The 16,630-nt window shown below is 42.1% G+C and overlaps 1 protein-coding gene across 2 annotated transcripts in view; it reads right to left on the bottom strand.

The window, feature by feature from the left end:
- Nucleotides 1-16,630, bottom strand: part of hipk3b (homeodomain interacting protein kinase 3b) — a 48,417-nt gene that overhangs the window by 6,068 nt on the left and 25,719 nt on the right. The window contains exons 3-15 of one of the 2 annotated variants that reach the window (XM_082527102.1): nucleotides 11,196-11,319; nucleotides 7,372-7,491; nucleotides 6,806-6,892; nucleotides 6,109-6,293; nucleotides 5,858-6,017; nucleotides 4,485-4,608; nucleotides 4,244-4,365; nucleotides 3,882-4,006; nucleotides 3,063-3,230; nucleotides 2,633-2,953; nucleotides 2,397-2,543; nucleotides 1,946-2,208; nucleotides 701-840 (exon numbers count right to left, since the gene is read on the bottom strand). In XM_082527102.1, coding sequence (XP_082383228.1) covers nucleotides 701-840; nucleotides 1,946-2,208; nucleotides 2,397-2,543; nucleotides 2,633-2,953; nucleotides 3,063-3,230; nucleotides 3,882-4,006; nucleotides 4,244-4,365; nucleotides 4,485-4,608; nucleotides 5,858-6,017; nucleotides 6,109-6,293; nucleotides 6,806-6,892; nucleotides 7,372-7,491; nucleotides 11,196-11,319 — 2,086 coding nt within the window. Of the gene's footprint in view, nucleotides 1-700; nucleotides 841-1,945; nucleotides 2,209-2,396; nucleotides 2,544-2,632; nucleotides 2,954-3,062; nucleotides 3,231-3,881; nucleotides 4,007-4,243; nucleotides 4,369-4,484; nucleotides 4,609-5,857; nucleotides 6,018-6,108; nucleotides 6,294-6,805; nucleotides 6,893-7,371; nucleotides 7,492-11,195; nucleotides 11,320-16,630 lie in introns of both variants that reach the window. The other variant, XM_082527101.1, reaches the window with a different exon arrangement.

The raw sequence follows: 16,630 nt of genomic DNA, 5'->3' as shown, positions 1-16,630 counted from the left end.
ATATTACGTATCGGTATCGGTCTAATACTGACGTAAATTACTGGATCAGATATCGGAGAAAAAAGAAAAAAAAGTAATCCGATCCATTAAATATCAAAAAAAAGCACCTCCTCCTTTGGGGAGGTACGATCTGTGCAGTCTGCAATTCTGTTGAAGAAAGATGTTGAATCTATATAATTATTCTTGGAAAATAATTTATTTCTGTGCATTTTTTTCACACTGCATCAAATGAAAGTTGATTACGTCAATTAAGCATCATGAGGTGGAGCGTGGGTGGTTCCCCATTTAAAATTTTTTTTTTGCTGGGAGTTTTAGAACCCTATTAGTTAGGTTGCTTACTCTTTAAAATACCAGAATAGGGAGGATGGAGTAGGTTTAAGTTTATTAGATTGATCAGTAATGCTGAACTATGAAATATTTTGGGTGCAGTGTATTTTTTGCATACAGGTATAACAGAATAGCTTTAGTGGTTTTGGGTTTTTTTTTTTTAAACTTGAGTATGAACTTATACAAAAAGCAGCAAGATATTAAAAAACTGTTTTATTGATTAAAAAAACACACTATATCGGATTCATATCGGTATCGGCAGATATCCAAATTTATGATATCGGTATCGGACATAAAAAAGTGGTATCGTGCCATCTCTAACTTGTACTAGTGTCTTTATTTACGTTCACGGTATGCGACTGCATGTGCTTACCTGCCCAAAGCCAATAGGCTGCTGTTGCTGGGGCTGGAATGCAGGGGTAATTTTCTGAGGCCTGTTGAGGAGGGGAGTGGAGTGATGATGTTGTCGCCCAGGAAAACTGCGCCCTTTGGACTGGCATGAAGACTCTAAGCCTGAGGAAGCAGGTCATGTGAAAAGGGGTAAAGAAGAGAACACGGAAAGACTGAAATGACACTTATAAACACAACCAACACAGTGTCCTACTAACAATATTAGATTGTAAATAATAGGCAAACAAGATTGAGCCAGAGATCCAACTACATCCAGAGAAATGGCAACATTTGTGGCAGGAGGCTCTGAAGGCTTATTGGTGATTTCAGCTGTGCTTGATCAGTTCCAAACCATTAAACACAGTTATATCTGTTCTTTCATTTAGATGATCATAAATAGATATGTTTTGGGGGTCAGGGAGTAGTTTGTAACCAAGCTTGTTCATAGAGCTTATAGTGAGGGTCAGACCATTGGCTAAAAATACACATGGCAGCCTTAGAATAGGAAGCTGTGCCCTTTTATGTGTGCCTTTAGTTGTAATAGTTTGGAGGTTGGAGACATAAAGGTAATATGAATCTGTATGATTTTCTAAGGATTTACAGTAAACCTTGCACTTTAAAGGGTCTTATTTTTAAAAAGAAAGGCAGATCTTAAATGACAGTTGTTGCCCGTGGTCCCACTTACCACAACTGTTATAAAGTCTACATATAGCATGTGTCCAGTCTAGCACCAATAAAGAAATACTGACTGGTATCTTTGGGGCAATTGCACATGCCTTATGCAGATTCAAGAAATGCAAATCCACACAGAAACAGAGGGTCTCTCAGCCTTGAGTAAGAAGTGTTGACAGCAAACAGATATCCACTCCAACGATCAAAGCAGATATGTCAGGGCATGTAACCCATAATCACCTGTGAGAACTTCTGTGGCCTACTAAAACGACATAATCCAAGGCCACGTGACCTGTGGAGCAGACGGCAGCAGTGGTGACAAGACCTTTGAGCTAGCGCGACCTAGTCATGGATTTGCAAGTTGTCTGACTCAACAATTATTTAAAGTATACTTCAGACACTTAGCAATTGAGCACAATGAAGGAATATAGTCATGTTAACCATATCATTAACTATCATTTTAGTTTAGAATGATCAGTGTGTTAATCTACTGCTCATCCCCCTTTTAAGTAGAGTAAGAACGTGTATAAATCTGGCAGCAAATGTAAACCATTACCTGTGTTGCCATGAGTTTCACTGACTGCAGGGTTATTATTGTTGTTGTTCTGCACCCGCATTGGAGGCACCACAACAGTACGAACTGTTGGTTTGCTGGGCTCGGTCTCCGGGGCAACACATGCGACGCAAGGCTCGCAGTTCTGGTTGCTGTCAGCAATATAGCGCCTTTCTGTGAAGGGACTGTTGCTATGGCCAGAGGTATGTGATGCAGGCGAGCTGTCCACGGTGTCACAACCACTCTCCTGTTCATCGTCCGACATGCTGCAATAAGAATGTATGCGGCAACTTACGGCGTAGTAGCTGAACAGAATATCTCTCAATGTTGCACACTTATTTTGGTTGTCATGTACTATTTTAAAATTTGGGCTAATCTGTCCAATGGAGACTTTTAAAACCAGGCAGTATCTCATCTGTTCAAGGACAGTCTGAAGCTACTATCCCTACTTTACCTGTTGGGGTGTTTGCAGGGAGATGTGCTGGACTGAGATGAGGCAGAAGAACTGGTGCTGAGCGTACTGTCTGGACTGCTGAGAGAACAGACTCTCTCCATACTGACGGTGCTCTGACACGCTTCACAATCTGCACTCCCCTTACATCTGTGTGCAGAGAGATGTATCAAATCAGACACTCAATTTGAATGCTTTAAAGAGATGTTAGGAAGAGGAGCATGGTAGTCAATACTCACTCTCCAATTGAATGTCTTTGCGCGCCCTCCTCCTCATCGCTGCTGATACTGATGACGCTAACAGTTGGGCTAGCGAGGTCAGAGATCACCATAGCCTGTCTCTGCTCCTGTGAAACTGAAAGCTCCTCGCAGTCTGGCTCCACTTTGCAGCAGTTCTCATCCTCCTCCTCCACCTGCTCTGTTCTTTGCTCCTCTCCAATAGCGTGGCCTTCCTCTGGACATCTGGCTTCCTCTACCTCGTCCACATTCTTTGCTGTATCGGCCATCTTTGGGGACTGACATGCTAAATTTTGGATGTTAGTGTTTTGGGAGATGTTGCACCTAGAAAAGAACAGAGGAGGCTTTGTCAGATTCATGTTTTTGTGTCCTTATTTTTCTTCCTAAGGGGGGGGAAAAAAACAAAACAAAACAAAAAAAACATGAATCATACCTGTTCACAGACGGCTTGGCTCTCTTGTTGGCAGCTGGCTGTGGCCACACCACATGTGCAATGCCTATGTTGATTGGCTGGTGGGTGGACATGGTCATTTGGTTGGTTAAGAATGGCTGAGGGTGTGCAATCATGGAGCTGTAATGGTTACCATGGGGACGCACTTTCCTGCAAATAAAGCAAAGATCTCAAATTGTGCACAGCTTTCAATAAAATTGGTAGGCATAGCTACATCTCTACCAAAAGTACTCAAGAAGTTTTAGTGATTTTTTTCAAGGAACTAAAAGCTTGCTTTGGACTGTTGGATATCTGGACTGCCATGACAAAGATTAGACCAATTCTATCCACCACTTTGGGTGGGGACTCAAAGAGGCAAAAATGTTTAAGTTGAAACACGTTTTATCAGCTATTATGAAGACTGAATGTGCAATGACCAAGGCAGTGTGGTTCAAATAAATGTTTGGTGCTGCAAGACACACACACAAAAACACACACGCGCGCGCACACACACAGACTTCCCCAGAACTTATTCTAAACTGTAATTCCTGTGGTGGAATAACAGAGTTTTGACAAAGGTTTGTGGTCCCCGAGGAAACTTCCTGCAGCACAAATGCAGCTTATGACTCATAGGTCGTTAACATTCAGTGGAGCAAGCATGAGAACAGCATGTCCATTCCTACCACACGGAAACTAAAGATAATTAAGCATCAATAATTTTTACAATATGCGATGGAACTATAAATACAGACGCGAAATGATATGGATGACACATCAGGAAGACGGTGTAGTGTAACCTCCTGAAATAGATGCATGTCTTACCCCCAGTCACCCAATCTCTGTGAGCCTGCCACTGTGTCCGACGCCATAGTGGTTGGTGGTGGGGGCACCGATGTCACCTGCTGCCAAGTGGGCACCAAGATTTGCTGTGCACGAGCTGACCAAGACTGTTGGAGTGCAAAGAAGCAAAGTTGCATCACTGCAGACTTTACTTTCATCAGATTGTACATTAAAGGTCAACTCTGAACTTCTTTCGCACGTGGTTATTTCTCCCCTTTTAAATGACTCCCAAAAATGATTAATATATATTAAATGAAAAACATTTCATTGATCTAAGCACACTAATCACCTCAAGCTAACATTTCATATCAGTACATATTCTGTCATTTTAAGTGCCTCCTTACCTGTGTGATGACTCCAGGTCTGATTTGTATGGGCTGGATTGAGGGTGCTTGTGTGACTAGTGGCACAGAGGCCTCCATGCGAACAGAGTAACCTGCTGGTTTAGCTGTGTTGTGGGGGATTCCTGCTGTGGGAGGTAATAGAAAATGTCTTTGTTAAGTCTATTCACAAAAAGGAGAGTGACAAATAAATATAAGAATGACTGAAAGCATGACAAATAAATTAAAGTTTTACATGTCCTACCTTGAATGGTTGGGGGACATAAAATGAGAGCCTGCTGAAATGATTCATTGCATCCAAATTGACCACTTCCTGTCTGCAGTGGTATGCCAGGGTGCATTACTGAGGCTGCTGATGGAGCTAACCCCTAAAGGGAAAAAAAACAATAATAAAAAGGGGATAATGGCATTTTTCAGATTTATTGTAATTACGATCAGTAGCACTGAAGAGCCAGCAGATGGCAACATGCCAGCAGCATTTTTTCCCCCAGGTGAGCGAGATCAGAAACATATTAAATAGAGAAATTATTGGGTAGTCAGTTAACCTTTGGCTTAACAGTAGTATATAAGTCTACAGATAATGGTTCACAAGGTGTAGGCCCACCTGAAACCCATATCACACATAATTTCATAAATTGCTGAATCAAAGCAGGTTCAAGGTCCACTTTTGTACTAATGCAGTCCTTGAAGAAATGAAAGTCACTAAGCTTAAAGAATTGTGGTTATGCTCTTACGCTGTTGATATTCTCTGTTCTAAGACACCTTTTGCTATGAACATGCTCAAGAATTGACTGGCCTTAGGGGTAAACAGTCGAGCATGTTCCTTTGCTTCCCTACTAATGCTTCTCTCGTGCCTGGGTATAATCACATTTATTGGCTAACAACAACTAGGTCTATACAGTCTGCTACAGCTCCTACATGTATCCCAGCCCCCGCACACATGACTGTAAACGCAAAGCAGCCTTTCAAATCGGTAATGCTAAGAAAGCCACCACATCCTGAATGATAAACATTGACTTTCTTTTATAGTGGCCCATAAACATAACAGAAATGACAGTGCATCAGTTTTATCGTTCAATAAATGCCATCTGGTACTCTTATCCGTTTTTAGTTCTGATTTGGAATGAGGGAGACATAATGTGATCTTCCCGTGTACTAATGGTTAACTATGTCACCATTACATTGTTATTCAGGTAATGTATGTATGTATGCATGCATGTCACTATTAGTCATGTTCATTGTGAGTACATGTTAAATAAACTGAGTTGTTTTGCATTATAAAGATCCAAAACCCAAAAAAGGGTCAGTTGCTCTTTTCTCCTCAGCAACAACACTGATTTGCACTGTTGCCATGACCTCAGAAACATGACGTGTTTTTGTTGCCATGACAGCAGTGCGAGGACGCAATAAGACGGACAAGTCAGTACACAAAAAAGCAATAAAAGCAAGGTCTGTACAATTACTCTTCACAGAAGCACAAAAACAAAGCATATTATTATTATTAATTCACATCATGTGGGATCATTCCATCATTCAGGAAACAAAACTTTGTTTTTGAATATTTTAATTTCTGGATGCAATAATTACTTTGTGTAAAAAGAATCAAAACCAACTTACTTGAGGATGGACAGCAGTCATCTTGCTGAAAGGGTGATTGGCTGAGGCAGCAGCGGTTGTAGTTACAGGCCTGATGAAAGGCCCTTTGTTTCGGTTTGCGGCCTCATATGCACTGGGACGAGTCCAGCAAACATCCATGATGTGGAAACATGACTTCACACTGAAGACAGAGACATGGGGAGTACAAGTTACCGGTATATAGGAAGGTCAAAATTGCACCAGTTCCACAATATGAAGCAAAGGTAACTCACTGGTTGCTATGTGGAAAATCAAGCAGGTGCTGCATCGTCACAAATGGATGGCTGAGAGCTTCTGCGGGGGCAATCCTCTCTTCTGCATCAATCAACAGCATCTTCTTCAACAAGCTCACAAACTCCCGGCGATCTGCCTTCTCTGCCAACAAGTCACTACCTTCCAAGTTCATCATCAAGTTCACCTGGAATACAGACATTTATTTAGGCTGACTTGTCAAAATAGCTGACAAGTAGCAGATAAAATAATCATATTTAAAAAAAAAAGTAAATTATAAATCTATAATATAATCTGCTTAAAATTAATTAAAGCACTTTTATTGGAACACGCATTTTCCAGAAAAGCAAACGAACATAATTCACAAGAATCTCTAGTGACGTTTAAATCAAAAGTACAGACGTGAACAGGCATCGACAGTCACTGTGGGAATTTCCACCTGTGGTTTGTTTTGTGTGACTGAAACTTTAACCTTTTTTCTTCTGAATTTAAGTTTACCATTCAACTGAAGGGGGAAGGCAATTCAAGAGCAACTTTTTTTTCTTTCACAGTAATAACATGTGTGCTGTCTTCTCCTCATACATGTGTAGGTGTACTTCCTCTGGTAAAGACCTAGTAGCCTACAACGTCTAAACCTTTGATGTTGTACTTCCTCTGAAGTCCCGATAAGTACATTGTGGTCCAAGTTTTTGAACATACATGCGCTATGTCATCCAAACAGCTGAAGATGTACTTCCTTGCTTCCTTTGACTTCATTCCCGTCTCCACCTCATGCTCATCTGTTGACTGTAGACAAGAAAATATTTAGTGGTTATGTACCATATGAACGAAGTAGAGCACTTGCTACTTGGGATTTGAATATTTTGTTACTATGAACTGAATCCTTTGTATTCACAGCTTTAGCTGTAGGCTGGGTCATTTACAGCTACCAATATATACTGGCTCTGCCAGTAAACTGTTTCATCAGAAAAGTCCAAAGAAAAGCCCTAATCTGATACTGAGATTAGTGGAGTGTAAATACAATATCTCCATTGTACTTGAGATAAGACAATGATCTTAATTATGTGTACAAGTTTCAGTTTACTGCAGGAAAGACACCGCCATGTCTATACTAGGAACAGCAACTACTGTTTACCGACAGGAAGAATGTATTTCCAATTCATCTTTACCTTTAAGCTTTTCCCAAAAAGGTTAGAAACTAGGTATTTTAAATGAGGAATTCAAATTCTATACATTTCTGTGACTTGTATATAAACACTCCTCACCTTTAGTCTCCATGCTGCATAAGGCGAGTCAGACTCCTTGCAAAAGAACCGAGCTGTCTTTGTCCCCGAATTTAATAAATGTTCTCCTGGCAAACCCTGCGTCTGAGAAATGTAGCGAATCTGTTGAATGTGAGAAGAGAAAGGGAGGAGAAAAGATTCCATGAAGAAAATAAAGTACTGTAATAGTCACTTCAGAAAGGAAGGCTGTTTTCACCATCATTATCACTCTCTCATAAAACTAACATCACTGCAGCACTGTTGTGTACAAATGGAAATTTACAAGGTCATTGGCAGTGACATCACACTAACAGGTCCCTCAGAGTTACTTTGTGTGGATGTGCGCACAGTGGTAACTGCTGAAAAGACCTTGAATGTGGCATGTTCTTGAAAGGTCTAAACCCAAATAAGACCTTATATCGAGTCTAGTTTGTGATGTCTGAAAGATGTCACTGTCTGTTCATGAAAACGTATGAAAACAAGGTTCCTATGGTATCAAAGTCAAATACATTCCTGGGCAACGGCGCCTGTCAGTCACACGCTGTGAGACAAGAATGTCATACACAGGTTTATGAGAGGACAGCAGTGAGAAGCCTGGCTGACGTCAATCACACCCAAGTGTAATGAACAACAATCATTACAGATTCAGCAAAGCTAAGACGCAGAGAGAGCAAAGAGCCACACTGTAGGAATGACAAAGATTAAGGGAACTGTACACACACACATTCATATGTAGCACTAATAGACGAACATAATCCTATAACACTGAAATCAAGATAACTGTAAGGCAGAGAATCACGCATGTCCCCAATTGTATACTGGGATGCCAATGTTGCGTCGTCATTTCAACATATGCAGGTTTGTTTGTTTTTTTAACTAACGTGTTTTTGTTGGAATCATTTACTCCGTTAACGTTCTTCTTGGTCTCTTTGGCCACCGCGATGCTTAAGCGTTAGCTAACTTGCATCAGAGTGTTATTGAGGTGCAAATTCTGCAATGTGTCTATGTGTGGGTGGGACAGTTCATTCATATCAGTTGGCCATATGTGAGGTTATAAAGCACTGCATTCGCTCCCACTCTGATGGGATGCATGATGAGCGCAATCTTGTTTGTTAAGTGACTTTGATGGGATGGTGGAGATCCCCTTACATTCAACTATTACACAGCACACTGCATCACAGTCCATTTCACTTTTGCTTTTGGAAATGTTCTTCCTTTCATATCAAATCCCATATCCCCAATAAAGGCTGATTAAAGTACATCAAGAGGTATTGATAAAATAATCAAAGATTACTGGAACTGCCAATTCTAATAAACTTTATCCCAAAAGTACCCCTAGCCTTAATTCCCCTCTTTTCATGAAATACTGCAGCTAAGCTTTAGTCATGTCAACAGCAACAGCCAAAAAAACAAAACAGAAAAACCCCAAAAAAAACAAAAAAACAATGTGCGTGGGTGGGAAAATTTTTGTGATGGGAAAACCCTTATTTTTCCTTGAAGGCGTGCCTTTGGTAAGAGCTTAAACCAGTGAGATCACTGGCGCAAAGCTACAGCTTTGCAAAACAACTATCAAGCGAGCCTGGGCCTGCTGCAGGGCAAACAGGAAGCACAGCAGCTTTTATTTTATGACAGTCCTGATAACAGAGCAGACTGTAAATAATGCTTTTCAAAGTACAATTTATAAAATAAAAAAAAATAAAAAAAATCTATCTATCTCCATCTATATATCTATCTCTATCTATCTCATAGCCTACACTCGCTCCTTCACTTTTGACACTTTAACCCCTAATAACCCAACATTCTTTATTGGTGACCATGCATACAACCTCTTAGTCTTATACAAGGTTGAGTACCAAAGGAAAATATTGGTGAAATGATAGCAAGGACTCCTTTTACTTTGCCATCTGCAATTCCACATGCTGACTGCCACTGTTCTCACTTGCACGGCTTAGCAAGGAAGAAACAAAAAGAACTACGGAAAGGATATAAAAAAGGCCAAAGAGATAACGGGTGGTATAGTGGAGACCACAGCATCTTAGCTAATCGTAGCCACTAATAAGGCAACACTAAGTAAGTGCATTAAAAACAGAAAAGAGGCCACGTGTAGAAGTAGAATATAACGTGACTAGGAGATGAGGTAAAAGTGGGGTTGAGTAAGTAAAAGGAAAGCAAGGAAGCAGGAGGAGCTAGAGTTATAAATACAATATGCTGTGTAGGATGGAATAAGACCCCATGTAGAAAGACGAGAAGAAAAAGGGAGAAGAAAGGGTGGCAGAGGGTCAGCCACTTCCTGGCAAATCAACCTATGACTCTTGGAAAATACCTCAAACCAACAAACCACTGCTTTGCTAAGGTTTGCAATGGAATTGCCAGTTAATGATTACTCATAACTTAAACTTCTCAAATGCTTTCATATAAAGAAACTAACACGATTGCCAATGTACCCTAGCAGAACATTTAGATTGAAAGACATCTGCTTTAATATGTATAAATTTGGAATGTTTACGATTTTGTATTTCAGCATGTTTCAATATAAGTGATGGTAGGTAGGCTCTGCTAAAGGACTGTAAGGCTGAAATGGAAAGAAAGTAGTTTTGTATGTGTTTTTTCTTTTACTGACAGAGCTGTGGTTCTCTTTGGGGAAAAAATAGTCTGACTGATGATTAAATTCAAAGAAGGTTAATTGTACTGGTTGTTTTCCCATTCTTGGGGAAATTCAATAAGCACACAGGGAACCCTTTATACCAGTGGGCAGTCTTTCAGACATGTGGGTTTGGTATCACAGGACAGTTCAGTCACAAAGTTCTTTTTAAAAAAAAGTATCAGTAAAAAGTATTTCAACCATTTTGTGAGAATAAAAAAAAAAAAAAAAGAAAAAGAAAAAAAGAATGAACTCTTCTCTACATGAAACCACTGCCACAATCGCCAGTGTTCGCATTGTGTTTAGATTCAAATACATAAAATTTAATCCTAACTTGAGGTGGTTCTCTCCAGATACCTCTAAAGCACTTGTGACATTCTGTCTGGCTTGTACAAAAACAAATTAATCATATTTAGGCCTGTCCTGCTGTGTTCGAGTCAAATCTCTTTCAGAGGAGTTGAGTTCTCTCTCCTGTCTCAGCCCTACAGAGAGTGAAAAATGATACCAGGGCATAAAAATACCTTGGTATGATTACAGTGTGCAGCACGCGGCTGAGGGGAGTAATGTAAAGTGCTGCATTGGACAGAAGGGATCCGACTGAGGCTCTGCTGGCAGGCTTTGAGTAGATGGGGCTCCGAGGCAGGGAGGGAAAGCCGCTCAGCATAAGCCCAGATCAATCTAGCCCTGGGAAGACACCGTCAGGGCTCCACTGGGAGGGGCAGGCATCCAACAGCTTTTAATAGACATACCATCAATCACAAAAATATACCCTAATGCTCAGTGCCACAAATACAGTCCTCAGGGTCAGTACATCACAAAGAAACCAGAACATCAAGCACCTCTTTTTTTCTCTTCTTCTTCTTCTTTTTTAAACTGTAATTTTACACTCCTGGTCGCTTTCTTTGCTCAAACAATCCATCGCAATATTTATTTCAGAGCATAACTATGCACAAGAGCTTTTGTTTCCATAAACCTCCTAAGTTTTATTTTAAAAGCTTCTGTGTTTTGATGAAGAGGAGAAACTGAGTCACAGAAAGTAAAAGTAGAAGTTGGACATGCTTAATAAGTTACTTAAAAAACTGAAAAGAAGGGATAGTGGGCAGGTACACAGCAGAGATGAAGAGGCAGAAAATCCCCAGAAAAAGAAATGAGGCAAGAGTACACGGTGAGAAGGTTGGCTGTTTACCTGGTCGTACTCCAGGGCCCCGGGGTAAAGAGGCCAGCCCAGAAAAAGCTCCGCTATCACGCAGCCTAGGGACCACATGTCTATGGCTTCACAAAACGGCAATCCCAAAATAATCTCTGGAGCCCTGTGGAGCAGAGAAAAAACAAAAAAATACTTAAGTACCTTCAAAATGCTTTTAAAATTCATACATGACTGTACTAAAAATAAATGTTCTATTGTGCCTTTTTTAATATAAAAAGAGCATATACAAATAAATCCAACCACTTCACTTATTTATTTTTTTTAAAATTGTAAACTACAAATCTTCAGAAAAATACCAAATTTGCATTTTGCAGGGCCTTTGCTGTTACAGCCATTTAAAAGCAAGAGTTATGAGCTTAGCTATTAACAAATTAAAAATGTGCAGACATAATCCATGCATCAATAACACCTTAAAATCTTCCCTTCATTAGAAAAAACAATGTTTGCTGAAAATGTTAGTTGTATAAACCAGAGGTGAAGTATTGAGCAAACAGTGGCACTGAATTCCTGATGATAGCCAGTCAAATAGGATTGTGCTTTACGTGTGTAACAGTGCCAAGAGAATTGTAAGCCAGTACTGTGTGTGTTCTGGAGCTGGAGTGCGTCAGCAGGCCATGCCAGTGGGTTAGCAGGTCAGCCAGGCTGGGATCAGAGCTTTGACAGGCTTTGACGCTCAAGTCTGAGAGAAAATAAGAGCCGTAGTCACTAGTTTATTTAACCCCACATGCTTGCTCAGTGTTACGTCTCCATAAAAGCACTGCAATGCCACTTCAAGGGAAAGGCTCATGGTGACACAAGTCTGTCAGGATGAATATGTGTAAAATATGCTGACAGTCATTAACTTAGTATTCAGAACACACCACAAACCTTAGCAACATGACAGAGCACTGACAGGATCATGTATTCAGAGCTCACAAACCTTAATGTGCAGGAGTGACCTCCAAGCTCATTAAAATCAATAAGATACTAGCAGTATCTCGCACACCAACAGTACCATATTAAACAGAGGCTTCACAAAGCTGCTTTTCGGAATAATGTCTTAAGAGTGCCATTCAGTTCATTGCAGAAAGAAATAATGCTCTTTTTATGCCACGTCTAAAATTATGAATAGTATGCGCAAGAACTTAGTTTAAAAAATATATATACACAATTTTTTAATCCAAAGGGCTAACAGAAAACTCAACATAATTTCTTCAACTTTTTGGAAATTGTATCAGTATACAGATTTCGATATCGTACCAGATGCTTATGGATGCATTTTCTATTTTCTATCTCTCCTTGAATCGCTACCTTATCGTGGTGGAGGGGTTTGTGTGTTCCAGGGATCCCACGGGCTATGTTGTCCGGGGGCTTTTGGCCCCTGGTAGGGTCTCCCATGGCAAATTGGTCCTGGGTGAGGGACCAGACAAAGAGCGATTCAGAAGACCCTTATGAGGAAAACATCGAGGGAACAGTTCACCCTGCCCGGGATAGGGTTACCGGGCCCCGACCTGGAGCCAGGCCCGGGGAGGGTGCCCTAGGGCGAGCGTCTGGTGGCCGGGCCTTAGTCCATGGGGCCCGGCTGGGCACAGCCCGAAAACGGGACATGGACCCATCCTCCTGCAGGGCCACCACCCGCAGGAGGTGCCATAGGGGTCGGGTGCCTTGTGTGCCGGGCGGCAGCCAGGAGCGGAGGCCCCGGCGGACTGATCCCCGGCTACCAAGATTGGCAATTGGGACATGGAATGTCATCTCTCTGGTGGGGAAGGAGCCTGAGTTAGTGTGCGAGTTTGAGAGGTACCGCTAAATGTAGTCGGGCTCACCTCTACGCATGGCTTGGAATCTGGAACCAGTCTCCTGGAGAGGGGCTGGACTCTGTCTCAGTCTGGAGTTGCCCCTGGTGAGAAGCAGCGGGCTGGGGTGACTATTCTAATATCCCCTCGGCTTGCTGTCTGTACGTTGGGGTTCTTCCCGGTGGATTAGAGGGTTTGTTCCCTGCGCCTTAGGGTCGGGGAACGGGTCCTGACTATCATCTGCACTTATGCGCCGAGTAGCAGTTCAGAGTACCCAGCCTTCTTAAGAGTCCCTGGGTGGGATGCTGGAAGGTGCTCCACCTGGAGACTCTGTTGTCCTACTGAGAGACTTCAATGCTCACGTGGGTAACGACAGCAAGACCTGGAGGGGCGTGATTGGGAGGAACGGCCTCCCTGATCTGAACCCAAGCGGTGTTTTGTTATTGGACTTCTGTGCAATAACAAAATAACGAACAAGGTGTTTGGCCACAAACACCTTGTTCGAACATAAGAGTGTCCAGTGCACGTGGCACCAGGACCCTCTAGCCCGCAGGTCGATGATCAATTTTGTAATCGTATCACCAGACTTGCGATCATATGTTCTGGACACTCGGGTAAAGAGAGGGGCTGAGCTGTCAACTGATCACCACCTGGTGGTGAGTTGGATCAGGTGGCGGGGGAGGACGCTGGACAGACCCAATGCACCTAAATGCACAGTGAGGGTGTGCTGGGAACGCCTAGCAGAGGCCCCAGTCCGTGAGATCTTCAACGCACACCTCCGGCAGAGCTTCAACAGCATTCCGAGGGAGACTGAGGACATTGAGTCCAAATGGACCATGTTCAGCATCTCCATTGCCGAAGCTGCTGCATTGAGCTGCGGCTGCAAGGTGGTTGGTGCCTGTCGTGGTGGTAAACTCCGAACTAAATGGTGGACACCAGAGGTAACGGGAGCCACCAGGCTGAAGAAGGAGTCCTATCGGGCTTGGTTAGCCTGTGGGACTTCGGAGGCTGCTGACAGGTACCGACAGGCCAAGCGGAATGCGGCTCGGGCAGTGGCTGAAGCAAAAACTCGGGTGTGGGAGGAGTTTGGAGAGGCCAATGGAAAAAGACTTTTGGACTGCCTTCAAGAGATTCTGGCTGTCAGGCGTCTCAGGGGAAAGTGGTGCTCTACCTGCACTGTGTATAGTGCTGGTGGAGCGCTGCTGACTTCGACTGAGAAAATTGTCGGGCGGCGGAAGGAATCCTTCAAGGACCTCCTTAATCTCACTGACACGTCTTCTGAAGAGGAAGCAGAGTCCAAGGATGTGCTGGAGAGATTATATCTCTCGGCTAGCCTGGGAATACCTTTGTGTTCCCCGGATAAGCTAGAGAAAGTGGCTGGGGAGGGGGAGAGGGAGGTCTGGGCTTCTCTGCTTAGGCTGCTGCCCCCGCGACCTGGTCCCAGATAAGCGGAAGAAGATGGATGGATGGATGGATGGATGGGTGGATGCAAATAACTACAGATAATGGCATTGCTCAGAATAACTTGGCCCCAAGATTACATTGGTGAGAAACCCGAGAAGTAGAGAGTTATTTAATTTCCATTAAGCATATACATAACAGTAAAATAATCCATTGCATTGAACTGTCGTACACACACGCGCGCAGAGGCGCACACACACAGCTTAATTTCAAAGAAATCTGCTCAAGAAATATCTTGGGTCTGCCATTTTGCAAACTGGACATATGAACCAAGATGATCCTGTACTTTCAATGTACATATTAAAGGGATCCAGGATACAAGCAGTCAGCAACTCTGTGAAGTCATATCAGACTAAAGGGTGTGGGACACATGGAGAGAAACAGGAAACCAATCGTCACCTATTAAAAACAAATGCAACAGCTGCTTGAGTAGCCAACATAGTACCAGAAAACCTAGGTAGAAGGTATGCGAACCATTTCCGCCTTACAGGCCTGTCCTATTTATATTAAAAAAAAAAAAAAAAAGAGTGAGAAGCCACATATCAACACATCCTCTCATTCAGATATGCATGGAAGTATCATGTTATACGATAAATGTCCAACCACTGTGACAAATTACCCACACGTTCAGCTGCCTTTTCAGTGAGTCTCTTGTCCCACAGACAGACTGTATTTTAGCCTACAACTGTCAACTGTCCCCTGTGCTTTCTCAGAGACGAAGGCATAGAGAAAAATGAACCGCTTCTTCACCTGACACAGGTTTTGGCTGAAGTGGTCCTCCAGCTTAGAGCAGCTCTTCAGAGCAGAAAAGTAGTACTATAAAAAGCTGCAGTCTAAGGCGGGGCAATATCAGCTAGTCTTTCTGCAGAAAAAAAAAAAAGACTCACTGAAGAGGCAGCTGAATAACATTGAGAAAAAGCATCACACACGCCCAGCAGGAAGGAAGCATGAGAAGGCCGGGGGACTAGCTGCTTAGCAATAACTGAGCTTTCAAAATAAGATGCTAATATTCTCTCGGAAGGAAATAAATAAAATAATGTTAAAATGGATCACTGATTATTAACATACTTCAGCAGCCAGCAAGAAATGTCTGTGTGGGGAAACAATGTAGCATAGGGTTGATAAGTCTCATTAAAACAAATGCAAGACATCACTAAGTATGTCTTCCAGTTAGGCACCACTGTGTAACAAAAAACCAAAGTTCTTTTCACAACGAAATGCCAAATCAAATCGAACAACAGCTCCATCTTCATCTGTGACACCCTACCTGCTCAGAAAAATTAAGATTCACACAATTATTCTGATGTCAATAACCTTCCTTTATGCACAATCCTTCCCTATTTCTAAAAGTCAAAGCCAGCGTACTAAGCCCCACACAATGCCCCCACGTATTCAAAACAATCCAGTATTATGGCTTTATAAGCATTAGTGCAGCATTTTTGTCAGAAATATACAAAATGTCAACATGAGGGCGTAGAATGGTTGCTGACCACATTAATTGTTTTCAGAGCCCTGAGCCATCAACAAAATCATGGACTTAAAGAATGCATTAGAGGTCTGATAAGTAATCATGTGAATTAAAGCGGGTGACTCATTTATTTATTTCAAAATATAAAGATTAATGTTCTTGTTGATACACATAGAAAATGAGTGCATTTTCCTTCTGCTCTTCTGAATGCACAATAGTAATACGACACGTAAAATGCCAAACGGAAATAAAGAGTACAAAGAAAGACAGAAAAACGGAAAACTGCAAGACTCCTTCATTTAGTTTTGGGGGATAAGTGGATGTTGCCATGGTTGCCGGGCTCCATCCTAATCAACCTAACTCAAGCTCACCGCCTTTCTATGAAACTGAATCTGTTTTTCATTCTGAGGATATGACGCACAAGTTGAGATAGTGAAGCCTCGTGACTCTTCACTGCCACGTGCAAGAATTCCAGAAAAAAAAAAAAAAAAAAGACAGGTACAACAAAACTGTCTACATCATGTTACAGACCCACTTCATAAAACTGAGCAGGAATAAGTGTGCACGGGGAATAAATGAATGGAGGAATAGACAAAAAACTCAAAGTCAAATGATAAAGCATCCGGTAAGTACAAATGATCAGAAGCAGTGACCTGATGCCTCATAGCTACTCCGCAACGGGTACCAATTCATCCAAAACCAGTTTATGTTTT

The sequence above is a fragment of the Aulonocara stuartgranti genome (genome assembly GCF_965226115.1).
Source record: "Aulonocara stuartgranti genome assembly, chromosome: 1".
Lineage (NCBI taxonomy): Eukaryota > Metazoa > Chordata > Actinopteri > Cichliformes > Cichlidae > Aulonocara > Aulonocara stuartgranti.
Note: the sequence above shows the minus strand (reverse complement) of the source record. Positions and strands in the feature narration are given on the sequence as shown.